The 20,387-nt window shown below is 37.7% G+C and overlaps 1 protein-coding gene across 1 annotated transcript; it reads left to right on the top strand.

Annotated features, from left to right (window-relative positions):
* LOC108431038 (fucolectin-1-like) lies at positions 1–14,939 on the top strand. The gene is made up of 6 exons (XM_017703918.2): positions 1–82; positions 286–362; positions 11,241–11,538; positions 12,731–12,885; positions 13,680–13,962; positions 14,081–14,939. The coding sequence occupies exons 2-6, from the start codon at positions 290–292 to the stop codon at positions 14,232–14,234; spliced, it is 963 nt and encodes a 320-aa protein (XP_017559407.1). The 5' UTR covers positions 1–82; positions 286–289; the 3' UTR covers positions 14,235–14,939.
* The last annotated feature ends 5,448 nt before the right edge of the window (positions 14,940–20,387 follow it).

Genomic DNA, 20,387 nt, shown 5'->3' with positions numbered 1-20,387 from the left:
TGAGTAACACACTAACACACAGCTCAGTGAAACTGGCAGCAGCATTGTTGGAGGAGTTTAACCATTCAACTTTCTCTTATCGGTGAGTTCGTCTCAGATTTTTGATGAAACTGCACGTTTAGAAACAGTTTGAAAACTGCATGCTGGAAATATCTAATACTTAATGAAAGCAGCTTATTAGTCATGCTTGGATACGTTTTAAACTCATAAACAACATAACCTGCGAAACAGTATAAAAGCAGACAGAATCAAAAGAGCTACTGTATTCTTATTTGATTTATATAGAAAGATGAAGCTCCACATATTTTACCTGCTGGGAGTGATTACAGTGGCTGGATTCACTGATGCATCATCTATGAAAGGTACACATCATCTCTATATAGACATGGACACAAGTATACATAATAATCAAGGTTGTACACAGACCTATGGACAAACCTGTAACACTTTCTATGAATGTCACATTTGTAAGCATCTATAAACACATTTATAACATATTATAATGCATTCATAAGGCATTATAAACATTGTTATAAATATTTATAAAAATGAATTACACTGAATTACACTTTATAGCCATGTTTATTATATATCATGTATTGTTAATTTAATGCATTATAAGTAGTGTTAATAACATGTTATACTATCAGTGCTAAATAAGTCAGTCCCAGCTTGGAGTGTAAAGTAAAGGCAAAGTTTATTTACACTCTGAGATTTCCAGTATTTTACTTCTGAACACTGGTGCTGATAGAGCTGCATCTTCAGGGTTTCAGTCCTGAATATTCAGACGCCCCAAACAGAGAATCACTGCTACAATGTGCTTTTCTTACCTAGCATCTCACTTTAAACACTACATTACATCACAGCCAACCATGTACAAAATTTTGCAGTGCATTTTTATGAGGTTGAGTACAGTATTAGGACAATACCCGGTACCAGTATCAGTATCGATGCAACCCTAACCCTGTTGAACATACCGGCTTAGAGAACTGGTCACTACTGATTTAATTATAATTAATATAATTTTTAATTATAGGTAATTATAGTTAATTGAGGACTGTTTGTCAGTAGCAGAAAATTCTGTACAAAAGTCATAGACACTTCCCTCCGGCTCGTTCAGAGGTGGATCTCTTACAACACTCCACTTCCCAGGATGCAACAGCAAACCACATGACTAACATATCAGAATCATCAGCCAATTTCAATAGAGTCGAATTGCAATGAAAGGAATGACCACTTATCACTCATTGCCTGGAATGTCTGCTTCTCTTATCGGTGGATAAGGCTCAATGGGGAAAATAAATCAATGTTTGTTAAACATCAGTAAATCTATAGCCTCTGGTGATTTGTAGTTCTGTCTTGCGGTTTTGTGATCCCTGACTTGAACTTGCGGCCTGAATGCCCATCATAGCGATAGCAATCAGCAGTGTTTTCAGCAGTACTACGCAACCTGCTCCATACCAGCCGTTATTCAAATTACTGTGTAATAATGGATTATAAGGTTAACATCCCAAATGCAAACATAGAAACCAGTAAGAGTTTCTGGTGGTTCTTGGGGGTTTGCAATGCGTTATGGCTTTTCTTGATGGGTTGATGATGTAAAGGAATGATTTAGCAGGTGACCTAGTGATTCCAGATACATTTCTAATTCTACATGGAAACTAGTGGTATCTAATGGTAACCATTAGGAGACCAAAAAACATCCTAATAGTCTTTATTCAGCAAGGGGTGCTGCCAGATTGCACAATACAACTCTGGCAAGGTTGAGTATTGCTGACTATCAAGCAACTATGTGCATATTTTCCACAAGTTTTAAGGTCATAATGTAACAGTAAACCTACCGACATCATAATCTGTAATGAAAGTGCTCACCCAGTGTTTTGGGGCCATTAGTAAAAATAAAAATAGTAGACTTGGAGAGTAAATTTGTAATATTTGGAGACAAAAGTTGCAGTTTTAGAATAAAATTGTAATATTTTGAGAAGAAACTCATAATATTTTGATGATAATATATTATGATAATAATTATCACATTAAAGTGGGATATTACCAGAAAAGGTAAGCGGTGTTGTGGCTAAAGGCTTTGCAAAGGGAAGGCAGCACCTCGTGTTAAATGAGGGGCGTTGAGTTGGTAGAATTATACTTTCATATCAATTCACCCATAAATAAAACACTGCACAGCACCAGCCTGTTATTAGTATAAGAAGCGGCTGAGCAGGAAACTATCTAGAATATTATCTAGAATAAAGAGCCAGACAGACTCGAAGGAAACTGTCTGTCTGTTTTGTTGAAGGAGATTCGCAGGCAGGGTTGTCTACATGACTATCAGGGATACATCTCCACACCATTCAAAGAGGGTATTACGTTTCGCAGACAGTGAAAATGACAATCAAGATGAGCGATACACAGAGACAGGAGTGTGAGGAAATCCGGCGCGCTCTTTGTCTTCACCGTCGCCAGTACAGTAACCAAGACCCCATGGCAGCCCCCTTACAGTTAACACTTAATCCTTGAAATATTGCAATTTTAAAATTCGGACTTTTATGACTTTATTAGTATTTTCTACATATTACGACTTAATTCTCGAAGTCTGCTATTTTTATTAAGAGTGGCCCTAAAATGTTGTTGTAGCTCTGTTTACTAAGCAACATTACTGTGGCTTTTACTCCAAAGCCCACCTGTCCCTGCCCTCACATGAGGGGCACCTGAGGGCCACATAAGGGGGGCGGGGTGTCTGCATCACAGAAACACCCTCATATGGTGCTGCAATTCGACCCTCCTCAACAATTGTGAGCCTTGAGATCTAGCACCTCTGAGTGTTGATAAGCACCAGCTGCTTGTCATCAATGGACACCTTACAGTACTGTACGAAAGTCTTAGGCAGCCAAGACACATTTTCAAAATGTATTTATTTACATTGTGTTAATATTTGAATAAACAAAATTTATAGAATATTAATTAAGAATGATTTTATATATATATATAGTGATTTTCTGGATGTGTGTTTGTTTAACCATTTTCAAGCCTCTCCTCGAGGAAGCCCAGTATTATATGTAGTTAAAAAGCAGCTCCTGGTTTGACCAATCAGTGCTTCATTAAATTGTGATGATGATGTAATTGATGATATTAACAAGTCTCTGTGGAGGCTGTGAAGCTGTCAAGGAAAAATATGGACCTGAGAATTTCTTTTTAATTTGACTTTTTATTGTTTTTATGTTTATTTGAATTATGAATATGACTTTATTCTAATGTATATTGTGATAAACTCACTGCTGACGTAAATTGTTTAAAACTTTGCTTAGATGCCTAAAACTTTTGCACACAACTATAAATACTGTTTACTGACCACTCAACCTTTATGGAGAATTGACCCCCATTTTTGTACTTTGGTTTACTGTCTTTCCATCTGTTTGATATTGGATTGTTATGGTTTTTGCTCTTTGCTTCATGTTTTCATGTTACTTGTCACCCCTGCGGAAAGGCACCAGATGAACTTTACATCTCAACAATGACATGTAAATCTGCAGATACACAATTGTTATTAGCATGGTACCTCCAAAAATGTCATATACTTATTTTAAGTATTAATTACTTTCTTGAAAACCTGTCCGAGTTGCACTCAGTGAAACCAACACTTGAAATGGAAAATGAATCAATAATTAGCACAAAAAAGGGACTAGGACTAAAACAATATCCTGAGCTTGCCTGTACCATATGTGTATATCTGAGAACACTTAATTGATTTTATCAACAATTATGAGTTTACTCATAAACACTTAACTGGGTAAAAGAGTGAACTTCTTCTTCTTCTTCTTCTTTCGGCTGCTCCCTTTAGGGGTCGCCACAGCGGATCATCTGCCTCCATCTTGCCCTATCCACTGCCTCCTTTACTTTTACACCAACCATCTCCATGTCCACCTTCACTACATCCATAAACCTTCTCTGAGGTCTACCTCTTCTCCTTCTACCCGGCAGCTCCATCTCCAACATTCTTTGCCCAATATATCCACTATTCCTCCTCAATACATGTCCAAACCATCTCAACCTGGCCTCTCTGGCTTTTTCTCCAAACTGCTCCACCTTCACTGTCCCTCTGATCTGCTCATTTCTAATCTTGTCCATCCTTGCCACTCCCAACGAAAATCTCAGCATGTTCATCTCCGCCACCTCCAGTTCAGCCTCCTGTCTTTTAGACAGAGCCACAGTCTCCAAACCATACATCATAGCAGGACGCACTACTGTCTTGTAAACCTTCCCTTTCACTCTTGCTGCTATCCTTCTGTCACACATCAGCCCTGACACCCGTCTCCACCCACTCCATCCTGCCTGCACCCTCTTCTTCACCTCTTTTCTACACTGTCCATTGCTCTGGATGGTTGACCCAAGATATTTGAAGTCATCCACCTTTATGACCTCTACTCCTTGCATCTTCACCTTTCCACCTGCCTCCCTCTCATTAACACACATGTATTCCGTCTTGTCTCTACTGACCTTCATTCCTCTCCTCTCCACTGCAAACCTCCACCTCTCCAGATTCTCTTCCACCTGCTCTCTATTCTCACCACAGATTGCAATGTCATCTGCAAACATGATTGGCCTATGGAGCCTCCTGCCTCACCTCATCTGTCAACCTTTCCATCACCATTGCAAACAAGAAGGGACTCAAAGCTGATCCCTGATGTAACCCTACCTTCACCTTGAAACCATTTGTCACTCCAACTGCACAACTCACCACTGTCTCACTATCCTCATACATGGCCTGCACCACCCTAACATACTTTTCAGCTACACCTGACTTCCTCATACAGTACCACAGTTCTTCTCTTGGCACCCTATCATATGCCTTATGTAATGCCTTAAGCCAATTCTGGCTTACATATGTGAGTGTTGGTTGGCTTCAGAATAGATATTAGGCATGTGGGCCAGAATTGGGCCAGATGCTGGACAGCTGTTTATGAATTTAACTTGGATGTACTTAATTCTGGCATAAATTGTGGTCCAATAGTGTGGATGAAGGAAGAGGGCCACACCTTAATGCTGCGGCAGACCAGTACTTTTTGATTTACGTCTTAGTGTTTTGGCCCAAATCTGGCATGTCGTAAGTGAATCTCATTAATCTCATTACTGGAGTTACAGAAAACAGCTGGCGCTCACAATTTAAGGCTTAAAACCATCATTTAACTAGTTTTCCTGCCTAAATTCATCATTTTCAAATGGACAAGCCCGTGGCTAGGTTTAAAGAGAAGACAAATGGAAGAGAGCATTAAAAAGGTAAGTAATATACTTTAAAAACCACATTTACATACATTAACATGATATGTGATATGAAAGTTTAGTTCAGTGAGATAAACTATTTTGAATTATTGTTCCAGTATGGAAATTTTAAAGTTATAACTGTATTATATATGATATGTTATAATGACATTTGAAAAGCACAGGCTAGCTAGATTAATGAAATACAACCCCAATTCCAATGAAGTTGAGATATTGTGTAAAACATAAATAAAAACAGAATGCGATGATTTGCAAATCCTTTTCAATCTATATTCAATTGAATACACTACAAAGACAAGATGTTCAAATGTTCAAACGGATAAACTTTATAGATTTTTGCAAATATTCACTCATTTTGAATTTGATGCCTGCAACACGTTCCAAAGAAGTTGGGACAGGGGCAACAAAAGACTGGGAAAGTTGAGGAATGCTCAAAAAACACCTGTTTGGAACATTCCACAGGTGAGCAGGTTAATTGGAAACAGGTGAGTGTTGTGACTGGGTATAAAGGGAGCATCCCTGAAAGGCTCAGTTGTTCACAAGCAAGGATGGGGCGAGATTCACCACCTTGTGAACAACATTGTTGAGAATGATGTTTCTCAACATGCAATTGCAAGGAATTTAGGGATTTCATCATCTACAGTCCATAATATCATCAAAAGATTCAGAGAATCTGGAGAAATCTCTGCAAGTAAGCGGCAGAAAACCAACATTGAATACCTGTGACCTTCGATCCTTCAGGCGGCACTGAATTAAAAACCGACATCATTCTGTAACGGATATTACCACATGGGCTCAGGAACACTTCAGAAAACCATTGTCAGTGAACACAGTTCGTCGCTCCATCTACATGTGCAAGTTAAAACTCGAAAGCCATATATCAACAACACCCAGAAACGCCGCCGGCTTCTCTGGGCCCGAGCTCATCTGAGATGGACTGAGATGGATGTAAAGTGGAAAAGTGTCCTGTGGTCTGACGAATCCACATTTCAAATTGTTTTTGCAAATCATGGACGTTGTGTCCTCTGGGCCAAAGAGGAAAAGGACTGTCTGGATTGTTATCAGCGCAAAGTTCAAAAGCCAGCATCTCTGATGGTATGGGGGTGTGTTAGTGCCCATGACATGGGTAACTTGCACATCTGTGAAGGCACCATTAATGCTGAAAGGTACATACAGGTTTTGGAGCAACATATGCTGCCATCCAAGCAGCGTCTTTTTCAGGGACGTCCTTGCTTATTTCAGCAAGACAATGCCAAGCCACATTCTGCACGTGTTACAACAGCGTGGCTTCTTAGTTAAAGAGTGCTGGTACTAGACTGGCCTGCCTGCAGTCCAGATCTGTCTCCCATTGAAAATGTGTGGTGCATTATGAAGCATAAAATATGACAATGGAGACCCCGGACTGTTCAGCAACTGAAGTTGTACATCAAGCAAGAATGGGAAAGATTTCCACCTACAAAGCTTCAACAATTAGTGTCCTTAGTTCCCAAACGCTTATTGAGTGTTGTTAAAAGGAAATGTGATGTAACACAGTGGTAAACCTGCCCCTGTCCCTACGTCTTTAGAACATGAGTGAATGAGTGAATATTTGCAGTTTATCCATTTGAACATTAAATATCTTGTCTTTGTAGTGTATTCAATTGAATATAGGTTAAAAAGGATTTGCAAATCATCATATTCTGTTTTTATTTATGTTTTACACAACGTCCCAACTTCACTGGAATTGGGGTTGTAAGTTAAAGGTTTTGTTACGTTACGTTTTGTTGCTAATTTGTCGTGAATAATGTTAACTTACTCATTTTAAACCTTCATAGTAGTTAGCTTAAGTTAGCTCGCAGTTAGTGGGTTAGCTCAGAGCTAATGCTTAACTGTGTTAACTGTGTTAACTGTGCTTAACTGTTAACTGTGTTAAGCCAGACTAAAGCGCTAACTCTGAGCTAAAGTGCTGACCACGAGCTAACGTTAGCTGGTTAACTACTCTGAACATTTAGAGGAATAGCTGTGCTTTTCAAGTGTTATGCCATAATGGTGTAGCATGTTAGTTCATGGTTAGCATGTTAGCTCGGAGCTAGCGCATTGCCTTGACAGCAGTGTTAAATTCTGTGTGCACACAGCACCCTTCTGTTCATATAAGGGTTCTTTGTCAGGAGTGCTTTAGTTCAACCTGTAGCTTTGTTTTGATTATGGGTTTATTAATGTTTTTTTTTTAGAATAAATCCTTTCTTGTTCATTACAGTTCTTGCAGTTGTGAAGTTATTGCCTAATTTTTCAGTTTCTAAAGTAAAAGCCTCTATTCCAGACCAGCTGTTATTGGAGTTCTGTGACTGCTTACAGTGGAACAACTTCCAAAGTGACAGAGCTCATTCAGTCTGCAGAGGGATCTGATGGAAATGCTGATTGTGGTGTTGCTCCAGATGGTCAGGTAAAACGGTTTGTTGCACAGTGTGACACAAAAACTGTTATCTGGAAATCTATTAAAGTAGCTAAATGATAGAATGCTTTTCCTTTTTCCTCAGGCACCAGGACTTTTGACCAATGTAAAATTTTAGGAATGTTTATAAATTAATAAATTATAAGTTTTTATTTTAGAGCAAGTACTTTGAGAAGTATTATTATTATTATTATTATTATTATTATTATTATTATTATTATTATTAAGGTCACTGAATAACTATCACTAGTATTTTAAGTAAATCTTCACAACAAATTTAAATGAATCTGAACAACAAATCACTTAAAACTTGCATTACCTGTTATATATTACTATAGATTATATAATTAGCAAAACATACGATTATTATTGTATTACTTAAATGTAAAGAATTGCTTGTTTAAACTTGTGTATCCACTAGATGTTGAGGTTCATCTACAACAGACCAAAACACCTCTGTTTTGTGTGTTTGCTTTTGTGCATTAATATTTTCTCTACTTTGAAAATGTTTATAATTGTGAAACACAATAAACAATCTGAATATATTCTAAATGTTGTTGATTTTTGTTTTGTTTAAGGGATTCTGCACTGGCAAAAATTAGTGTTTGCAAAACAAAGCAAAATGATCATAATACACCTATGTAAGCTCATGATGGAACCAGGTAAAAGTCTCTGTATAACTTCTTATGTTAATACTACCATATGGTTTCTAAATCCACCTCTTGATGAAGTGGGATAAAACTTATATATATATATAAGGTTTCTGGGTTTTTTTTGTTTTTTTTTATTTAACCAAAATCAACATTGAGTCTTCATTCTGAAATGGCTTTTGACAACACCTATTGGCTATTAGGAAGAAATATTACTAATATTTTGCATGTTCTGCAATAAATGAGTGTGGCATCCTGCAGGGCCACATCTGGACTGGGGACCAAGGTGGGTACTCAGCCGTAACTGTGTGCCATACATGAGCCAGATCTGGCCCACACCTTTTAAATATGCTTTTTTTACAGTGTATGGGCCATTACAGTACATGGGCAAGACTTGGGCCAGATCCCTTGGTTCTACAGTACTCACTTTATAGAATGTGAGCCAGAGCTCAGCTACATCTGTTAGTTCGACTCTCTATACAGTATATGAGCCAGAGCTGGGCCACATCCATTAGTTGTACTCATTTTACAGTGTGTGGGCCTCATCTGGGCAGCATCCATTAGTTCTTTTGGTTTTACAGTATATGGGCCAGATTTGGGCTAGGGACCCAGCCAGAACTGGGCCAGAACTAAACCAAGTATGTGGCCCAGAAGTGGGCCATATAAATTTTGCTAACTGGGAATGGTTGCACGTTTTCATGAACAAAGTGATTAAAGCATGAAACAAACAGTATGTTGCACTCCGGGTTGATATACACATTATATTAAGTCTCCAAAAAACAACTTGGAGCAGAAAGAAAGGAAAGGAGAAGGAGATGAGCAGCATCCCCACTTGTCTCTCTCGCATCTCTGCCCCTCTCTCAAAAGAGTCCTCAATGAATGGGAGTGAATGTAGCTCAACGGCTAAAAACGAAAAAGTTATAATAGTTTCTAATCACTCGACCAGAACTTTCCTTCAATTTTGGAAAGTACAAGGATGTATTTCACTAAACAAACAAAAAAAAATCTTACCTATTTATTTCCTTTTTGGGCAGTAGGAGGCAAGTATTACTGCTCGAGCATGATGATTGATTGGCGAGTGGAGCAGCTCATTGGCTATTCGCACTCACAGATGTCATGGACATACATGAGCTGCAGTTTTAAAAACCTATAATTAAAAGCTCTTAAAAAACAACAGTGGTGTTAAAATGTTTTATGCTGTTCTGTGTTCAGGAAATGATTGTATTCTTTTAAATTAAAAATATTTAAGCATTTCTAAACTATGATTTTGTTCAAATGCTCCATCTTATCCCATTCATTTTGGAGGCACTTGGAAGAGCCCTCTAGTGTTTGAGAAAACTGGAAGACATTACAGAGTGGAAATTCTCCTCTTTACAAGTTCTCTGTTTATACTTAAATGTCAACTGAATGGTCAGTTTTCCCAAAAGCTAGAAGGGAAACCAGATAAAACCAGTGAAAAGAGTAAAGAATGCCGGGAAATGCAGTTTCTTAACACATTGCAGAAAACAGAATTATCCATATATATATATGGGGGGTCCCTACACTGTTTTTGGCCTGTCAATGGTGTGAATTTATACTGTCCTGATTTCATTAATTTCACAAATTTCTTCCCTTTGCATCTGCGTGTGTCTGACCCAGCCTGATTCGCCACATGTTTAGAATAAAGTATACTTTTTTCAGTGTCAGGAAGAAAACAGAAAACATGTTTAACAGAAAATGACACAAAAGCATCAACAACAAAATACAGTACCAGGTTTTTCAGTATTTAGTGTGTCATTCCCTCCCTTTGTTCCAGCTTCTGTTCTTTTCAGGAGACACACAAAGTTCAGTCTTTCTGAAGAAATCAATCACATTCAGTGACAATGAGGTCTGGAATCAAATAATTAGTGTTGGAATCTGTAAATAAAAAAGATCAGAGCTGTGGAAGATTTAAAATAAGAAAGCATAAAAATTTTTTAAATAATAAATTTAACATCCAGAATGTCCCACATTTTTAAAAGTACCAATTTTGAGTTTGATAACTTGATAAAAAATATATATTGTAAACCGACAATTACAGTATATAATATACTTTAAACTAAAATAAATTACTTTTAGTTTATAACATTTAAGTCTATACTATATGAAATAATATTTTACATCAAATAACTGGAAGTAATTCCAAGCTTTTGAACATTAGTGTGTATGTGTTGTGTTTTCTGTCCACTTCTGGAGTGATTTATAGAGCCATACAGGAGCAGGTGTAGTTAAAAAAATGAGCATTGAACATTTAAAATTATTAATTAAAATAAAAATGCCATGCATTCCCTCATATTCATATGCACAACATTAAGATCTAAAGCAAAGTAAATGTAAAAGATCATGGTAAATTATAAAAGCTATAAAGGGACTTTTGAGTGGCATAACTGTCTAGGCTTTGGCCGTATCATTGCAAAGTCTGCAAGTTTGTCCCCTGGCAACAGCCAGTAGCAATCACTGGAACTCCAAGAGAGCATCTAATCTTCTCTCCCTCTCTCTCTCTCTCTCTGTAGAGAGGGTGGTCCTCTCTTCCCTCCTCACTCAGCATGATTCAAGCCAGTGAGGGAGTCTGTTACTTGGCTTAAAAGAATAGCAATTAGTGTTCTCCTCCAAACGTGTTGAGCTCCAAAGACATGGCATTAGCAGCCATGTGAAACGATGTAGTGGAGCTTCAAGTGTATCAGATGAAGCTTGTGCTAACCTTCACCCTCCCAGTTTAGAAGGATGGTGTGATAGAGTGTGACATAGTTAACAAGGGGATTGGAAGAAAACTTAACTAGACAGAACTAACTTCACAGATCAGAGAATGATGCTTTTCATGTTGATGTACAACTGACCGAAACTCTGAATTTCTCTGTTCATTCCAGCCAAAAACCTTGCTCTCTATGGAAAAGCCACACAGTCAATCTTGGTTAATAACCCTTGGGCTCCATATGGTCATGCCTATAATGCTATAGATGGAAATACCAACTCCAACTATGATCACGGGTCATGCACTGCCACTGAGTGGCAACAGAACCCTTGGTGGAGGGTGGACCTTCTGGACGAATACACAGTGACCTCCATCACCATCACTAACAGAGCAGACTGCTGTCCAGAGAGGATCAACGGAGCTGAGATACACATCGGAAACTCTTTACTTGACAACGGAAACAGCAACCCATGGTGAGAGAGCTGTTCTTCTACTTCATTGTGAAATGGTCATTGTTGCTAGTATTGCTTTAAGGCTACTAGGGATCTGCTATGCATGGCAAAACTAACCTGTGCCATAACAAATAAATTAACCAACTAATAAAATGCCTGCCAGGTTTGGACATAATTTCTTAAATGTATATCAGGCTTGTGTTATTTCACACTGTCAAAAGATCACAGATCTGACAGTCTTCCACACCAACTGGTCCACATACAAGCCTCAATAATGGAGTTCCCCAGGGGTCAGTTCTCAGTCCACTTTTCTTCTCCTTGGACACAAATTCCATGAGTTTAGTTATAAGCTCACATGACTTCCCTTACTACTGCTGCACTGATGACACTCAGTAATACTTCTCTTGAGTGAATGAAAGTGAGCCATCTGAAAAGAATGGAAGCTGTAATTAAGGTAACGGATGGACACACTAAACATATACAATATTGGTACATAATCATATACCAATATTTTCTATTGAATATTGTTACTGTCCAAATAAAACCATGTATCTCCATTTTCATTGATTTTTATTTTTCTACAGAATTTCAGCACACTGTCCTTTACATCATGTAAAAATTTCAGGATGAGTGGATCAAAATAAATGCTCTAAAATCGCCTTTAATAAAATCTCATTACATTAACTTACATTGAAAGCTACAAGTATTTTGCCTTTTGCTATAAAGTTACTATTTTGTAGATCTTTGTTTTCTTTGGATAACAATGATATGTTTTTTCCTGCACAGTACTGACCTTTGCACATAATAATATCTAATGACAAAATAACAAAAAAAAAGACAAATTCTTTCTAAATAGAACATCTAAGCTAGTTCTAAATAGAATTAACCAAGTAAATTGCTCTCTTTTATTTAGAACTAGTTTAGGTGCTCTTTTTAGAATGAGTGTATTACTTCAGGAAGCCACAGCTGTGGAAAGTATTCTTAATAGAGGTGAATATACACCAAAAAAGCCAAATAAAGCCAGGTCTATCATGTGACAGTTATTTTTAGTGGTGACTAAGACAGATGGAAACCAGTGATGCAGGTCTACGAGCAGGATTGGGACAACTGGTTCAGGTTGTCTGGGGCAGTGAGATTAGATCTTGCAGGTCTGGAACTGATAAAGGACAATCTCTTCTCACAATCTCACATGTATGCACTCTTTTCCCTCCAGGGCTGGGGTGATCCCAAGCATCCCTACAGGGAACTCCATCGCCTTCAACTTTGAGAAAGGCATTTCAGGTCGCTACGTTAACGTGGTCATCCCTGGAGCAAATCGACTCCTGACTCTCTGTGAGGTGGAGGTCTATGGCTATCCCACTCCAAGCGGTGAGATGAACAGGCAGGCAATGTCCTAGAAAAAGAGTTCAACAAATCATCCAAACCCATACTAGTCTTTTCCTAGATCAAGTAACTCGGCTTTCTTTCAGGCATCAGTTCAGGCATCAGTTCTGCAAACATACGTATTGTTCAATGAGCTAGAGCTTTTATAGAAACTACTTTGGTTGTCCACTGACTGGCCACTTTATAACTTTCACCAGTTTAGAGATTTGCTGTCGCTCATCATTGTTGCTGGAGTTTTTACACACCAATGTCACTGCTAGAGGTCCAAGAAACTGACTACTGAGGATGGACCTGTTGATGGCTAACACATACTATGTATCCACAGCCTTTAAGTGTACACCAAGAAAGTGGAGCTACAAGAGCAGGGGTTACTCACTGCTGACTGCAGTGCAACTTCTTAGAACATCCAGCATTTACCAGCACAATAAAATGCTAACACCCCAAAGTCAAAGATGTGACCAATCACAAAGCTCTCACCAACCACAGTGTTCTCACCAACAAAACAGAATGAAATTAAACACAAAAAAGGAGTTAGTAACTAGTACTGAGTACAGGTATATTCCTTTACTTATTATAATACTCAAGTAGAAGTAAAAGTGTTTTGATTTCAAAATACTCAGGAGATCTCAAATCCACCAGTATTGCACTGAAGTTCATGTAAAAATAAATGTAAGTAGCCATGGTGGGGATACTGTTCTTTAGATTTACAGGAACCCTTCAGAATAGATATATTATTGTATATTATTGGTTTCATGTTCATCAGATTGTTTCCTGTGCAGGAGAGAATGTAGCGCTGAATGGAAAAGCTACACAGTCCAGCCTTTATAGTACTGGTTTTCCATCCGGTGCCATTGACGGAAACCGAGATGGTCTATACGCTCATGGTTCCTGCACACACACGAATGACGACATCAGTCCGTGGTGGAGGCTGGACCTACTGAAAAAGCACAAAGTGTTTTCTGTAATTGTCGTTAACACAGTGGATAGTGTTCCTAACAGACTGAGTGGAGCTGAAATCAGAATTGGAGATAGTCTGGACAACAACGGCAACAATAACCCGAGGTATCAGTAATCGTTTAAAATGATAAGTTGTTTCTTCTTTCCATCTCAGAAGAAACAATTCTGTAATTAATTAAAACACTATAATTAATTATTTTCCTTTCATTCCCCATCTCATCAGGTGTGCCGTGATCTCCACCATTGATAAAGAGACTCCGACCATGTCCTTTGAGTGCAACGGGATGGAGGGCCGGTACGTCAACATTGTGATTCCACAAAAGAAGGAGTATCTTACTCTGTGTGAGGTGGAGGTGTATGGAGCTCCTCTGATCTGAGGATCCTCATCTGGCTTCTTCTTATTGCAGTACGATGTTGATCTGTTTAATTTCTCTACCAGCTTTTGAGCTTTATTGCGTCTGATTTACAGTCTGAAACTCATATTTTCATTTTTTTCGTATGTAAACTTGTATTTTCTTAAGTCATAATAACTTGTGGAGGCAGATTTGTCAAAAGAGGCACAAATGAATGGCAACACTGACACTTTGCACCAATGAAGAGAATTATCTGCTAAGACCTGAAACACAGCCAGTAATTCCAAAGCAAAAAAATGAAAAAAAAAAAACAAGTAACTACAAATTTTTACGGTAGAAAACAAAAACATTCTTTACCTTTAATATAAGTTAATATAAAGTGATTTTGTTTAAAATTACTTTCAAGCATTCCTGTTGGACCACTCACCATAAAACTGTCACTCATACACACAGTGTGAAGGCCAGGAAACTAAAAATTGACCCAAAAAAATTCCAAAAATGGAGATACATTTGAAGCCCCTGTTAGACCGCTGTTTTGTTTTCTGCCAAGTAGGAAAAATAAAAGTTGTCCGTCTTTGATTTCCTTCAAATTGTGACTCATTGGGTGGAAAGAATGATTTATTTTCAATGTGGTTTTTATGTGTTGTTGATTTTTTTTAACTCTATTGACTTTTTTGAGGTTAGCTCCAGCCAACTATGAATAAAAGCAGCATGTGACAATCTTTCAAAGACTTTGTTTTGCTTTTTTTTGTGTAAACTTGTACTTTTCATAAATCAGAAGCCAAACAGAAGCACATTTCAGTTTTCTGAAAGTTGCTTGAGGAAAATGATAAATTCTCCAGAGCTTTCAAATGCTGTCAGCAACTGAGATGCAGAAGGGAAACAAAGGCTGCTGATGATTTGGCTGGGAGGTATGGTATATTGTAAACAAGAGGGGACCAAGAATTCATCCGTGAGGCACCCCTTTCAGGAGGAAGGTTGTTCTTGAGTTTACCAGGAGGAAGTGTCTTCAACAGTCTTCCATTATGCATAACTGTGTCACTGAATCTGCTTGTGCTGACATGTATTAGCATAAAACTGAAAAGCAATGTTGTGTTTACAGATTGTGTGTCCAGTGGGTATTAATAAATGGACAACAGTAAGGGCCCTAAAACAGAGCCTTGTTGAACACCATATTTCATCTCCAATGTTCTGGAATCTCTTCATTTACACTGACAAATGTAAAGTAGTTTGTAAAGTAAGAAACGGTAAGATGCATGACCTCTAGAGTGTCTGACATTAGAATTTTCTGACATAACGTGAGCTGACGTATTTGGATACTAAATACGTCTAAGATCTTACTGTTACTAAGGGCTGGTGGGAATCAGAGAATCATTAGTACCCAGATAATTTGTTACTCTAGATTATAAATAGAAATCTGATCTGGACTGAATGAAGAATGAAGGGTTTCCGGCGTGATGGTCAGTTCTTAGTGTTTTCCTGAGTGTCCATTGGTCAGTTGCATAAGAATGTAGACGTACACACACATCCACCAGTTCCACACGGTGAGAAGCAGATGACATGTATATCAGCCCATTTCATAGGTTAATAACTCTGGATGTGAGTCTTGTATGATCTTGTGATAAGACGGAATGGAAAGGACGACTCTACAGATTCAGGAAGTCTTTGAACTGGACTTCTGTGGTGGATCATCACAAAGATACAGACATGGATATGAAAAAAAAAATCTAAGAAATCTGATACCAGTAAATGGTCCAGGAGATCTAACCATAAAAATAAGCATAAACAAGTTTTTCCTTTTAGATATTAGTTGAGCTGTTAACATTTACGGCCAGCGATTTGAAAGATCTACACAGATACTGTGCTTTATCAGTGCTGTCAAGCAGCTCATTATAGAAGATACAATAACCCCACCCTGGCTGTGTGCACAAGGATTATATCCAAATCCAGCAGGGGTACTCATGTATAACATTTTCATCTCACTGTTTCAGCCAAGTTTCAGTTAAACGGAGAAAACAAAACTAAAATTATGGACCACAACTTTGTTTGTACATCAACAAATCATGCACAAACAAAACCTTCTAACTGAAAAATCTTTAGGTTCAGCAAACTCAGCTTTAACGGCAGCAGATCTGTGGTTCCTCAACTTCACAGCCTCGCCGCCTCTACAGAGGCACCATAATCCAAAACATGACAAGAGTCAGAGATCAGTTTGGAGATCTGAGTCAGGAGATCTCCTGACTCCTCCATTCTAGACTCTGTTACTGAGTCAGTAATTCATTACTCAAAGTTATTCTCATGGTAGAGGGTGTTTCCTTTCAAATGAGACTGAGATCATGACTGTAGCACAAAGTTTGTGGGAGGTGCCCCCCTTTTACCACAGTTTAAAGGTTAAGTTAATCGTCCTGCCTAAAACTCATACTTCAAGGAGGTTTGCTAGGTTAGCTTCAATATGCTGCTTCACATTAACGCGCAAGACCTTGACTTGTTTAGTTTCCCTAGTCTGAAGAAGAGAAACGTCAGGTGTGTTTTGTTGAGAGATGCCTGGGGTTCCTGTTACAGCATGAGGTTTTACACTAACAAAGCTCAGGATTAGGGTCTGTAATCATCAAGCCATCTGTTGTAAATATGGGAACTTGCCTTTAAGAGATGTACCACTGTAATTTCTAGTATAGATAGATAGCTAGATAGATAGATAGATAGATAGATAGATAGATAGATAGATAGATAGATAGATAGATAGATAGATAGATAGCCCAGGCCTTTATTCTAATCTTAACGTCAACCTCAACACAAAACCTAATCCTAACTCTCATCCTGGCCCTAATCCTAACCCTAACCTTCACCTCAACCCAAAACCTAATCCTAACCATGATGTACAAAAAATGATATACAGAAGAAGATCATAGCACAGTTGAGGTATTGGTGGATATAAATCTAAAAACTATATATATCACAGCTTTTATACCTTGTGAAATCCAAAATTAGCTCTTCTGTCTTCTTGATTTTTAAAGACTTGGAAAACCCTCTTCTGATGATGTATCTTGAAGGAACTTCAGAAAAACCTCAAATGCTTTGGGGTGGATTTTTTGCTGTCAGGTTGTTTTAATCGTGTTTTAATAGTTTGGGTAGTAAATGAAGAAAGGAAACAGATGGCCAATGTTACTGATAGGAGTATCTTACTGCAGCCATAAAACTGTAGTAACCATTCATCTTACATATTCATGTGGGCCACATGTTTGTTTTAACTGGGCTGTGTAAGTTTTATGTGATAATATATACGGGCATATACGGGCTTATCTAAGGACTGTATATGAGCCAAAATTGAGTTAATGCCATGGGATCCAGTTAGGGTCCTGTCATCAACCCCAGTCAGGGTACATTTAGGCCCCAGTTAGATTTCATAAATTTACAAATGTGGAATATCAAAGGCTTTTTAAATGTTAACTGTACACAGCATTAAAGTCTAATCCCATTTCATCTTTTTATCCCTACCCCTTGTCACCCTAACCCTTTACATTTAGGGCATCATATGCTTTCAAAGAGGGGTATGAGACAATTATTTATCACCCACCACTAATTCATGGTGATACGAAGCTGAAGTCAGCTATTCTTGTTCGAATTTTATTGTTCCACCTTAAATGGTGCAGCAATTACATTCCGGAAATTGAGGCGTCAGAACTGCTGGACTATTTACAGTGGAACGAGAAAGTTAGCTAGCTATCAGGATATTAGCATTTTAGCAATGATGAAAGTGGTCATAATACATTGAAATGACATTAAAATAAGGTAATATAATGGTTATCATCATTTTTTACCAGAGAAAATTTTCACATTTGTGGGGTTATTTGGTCGCTCACGCAGCCATATTGCCATTTTTTCTTTTTTTCCCATAACACTCTGTTTGGAGTCTCTTAAAAACCTCTGTTCAGAGGCTCACATAGCCCCAACACTTTGCCCTACTCCGCTATCTCAATAAGAATTAGGACACCCTACCCCTAAACATGAACATGCAAAACAGAGGGTTAAGGTCTAAGTGGTAGGGGTGAGGGGTGAAATGGGACTGGGCCTAAATATTACTAAAAAGATCCTGTAATAATTACATAATATTCAGCTCATTTAAACATGATAACAAGACATAGTCTGCAAACATCTTTAGTCATAATATACGACTAAAGATAAACGGCCATTTTCTGTCATTTTCTGCGCCCCCTGCCTTCAATAGCTAAAAGGCTAGCTTTCCACCGCTGAGGATTAATCAACAGAATTATGGAGGTAAAAAGGAATATTTAGTCCAATTTCAGTGCGATTGTTAATTAAAATTGAACTTTTGCTGAAGGAATAAGATATTAGCCTTAATAAGTGAGGATAAAGCCTGTAAACCAGTGAAAAAAAAGACAGCTAGCTATGTGACTAGGCAAACCTTTTTTCTAACCATTTGGCAAAACATTTTATTTTGTTGTAAAATCAAGTTCAGTTTGAGCTCTGATGCAAACTTGATAATGAAATAAGAAATGCTGTGTAATATGCAGTTTTGTACAGCTAACAGGCTAACAAGCTTTACACTTTAAGCTGAAGTATTTACTGAATGACTTACTAAAAATTGCAACATACAGAGTAAAATATGTTGTAATACAATGTATTTTATAAGCTTTAAGGTCTATTTTAAAGCCAAAACTTTCATAGCTAGCATTAAACCCAGTGTAGATAAGTGACTGCAAACTACTATTAGCTGGGCACTAACATAACACTAAAACATAACAACTTGTACAAATTTGCACTATTGTAGCTCAGGCTACTTATAATGTGGTTCTGTAGAAAGGTTAATTAAAAAGTTAGTTAATTTTATATACTGATTCTTGCAGATGCTTTGCTTAAAGCAGTGTGATAACTTACTGCATTGGCCGTTAAATTTGATGTAATAACTGTGAAACTATAACATTTTGTAGCAGTATTATATCAAATTGAATGAAATGAAAAAGTTACTTCACAGTCAACTTAGCATTCTATGTTTCATCATAAGTGATAGAAGAGTGATGCTGTCAGTCACACAGTGTGAACCAGCTGGAGACATTTAAATAAAATCACAACAAGTGAGTTATCACATGTGTTACATACAGTTATCATTGACTAGCATGCCCTATTACCCATAAGGACAATAAGGGGCCCATGTAGGGCCAGTGGATGTTTGTTCACACAGGCCCTACTTACAGCCCAGCTTAGCCCCGTATGGGTTCACACACACAGGCCCATATAGAGCCAGTTCACAAATCTTTATGGGTCCCAGTGGACACGTGTCTTCAAATCACCATTGAAATGGACAGAATGGATTACTCCAGTGACAGGAGTGACTCGTCAGATGACGAGGACACCATGGTAATAGCTAAACTTAGCAACAATATCTTACATCACTTTGGCTCCTTTTCTCTGAAATTTCTCTGGTATTCAACGACAGAATCTCTGTTTTTCTTTTCTTCTATATTTTTGTTCTATAATCAAGATAAGAGTTAAATTACTGCTAACTTGTTGTTTCTTAGCCTGTAGCTCAGTGGCTATGCTAGCAGCCATGATTGGGTGACACCACAGGGATTCCCAATAGTTTTTTTGCGTGGTGGGTATTGTAGCGAGAGACTATTAATAAAGGAAAACTTGAAAACAATAGAAATTGTGAATTTTGTCAAACCGATGAGGCTTAGGGATGTAATACTGCACTAAACCGTCTGCTAATGACAGAATTAAACAGCCACTGCTCAGGGATCAATAACAGTCCAAACAAGAGTTTTTCTTATTATTATTTTTCATATTTAAGACGGTCAATATTTTTTATTTTTAAGTCTGTATGTTTTTGAATAATGAATACTGAATGATAGTGGTCTATAATCCCCTCTAAAGTAACTTGTCTTACTGAAAATTAAAAAAACAAATATTAAAAGGGGATGTTAATTTTTTTGTTTAGATGCCATTGATTTGAAAATTCAATTGCAACTGATTTAATAAATTGAATTGTACATGAATTGTACATCTTTGGTACCTGAAACTGCATATAGTAATATGAAATATTCACCTCTCAGCACCAGTAGATAGTAGCATTGAGGTGAGGCAATATTGACATTATCCATTGGTTTGATTGCAGCTCTATTACATTTGTTACGTTTTATTTAAATTTCTAAAAATGTA

The sequence above is a fragment of the Pygocentrus nattereri genome, chromosome 24, assembly GCF_015220715.1.
Source record: "Pygocentrus nattereri isolate fPygNat1 chromosome 24, fPygNat1.pri, whole genome shotgun sequence".
Lineage (NCBI taxonomy): Eukaryota > Metazoa > Chordata > Actinopteri > Characiformes > Serrasalmidae > Pygocentrus > Pygocentrus nattereri.
This window is presented reverse-complemented; position numbering and strand designations above follow the sequence as displayed.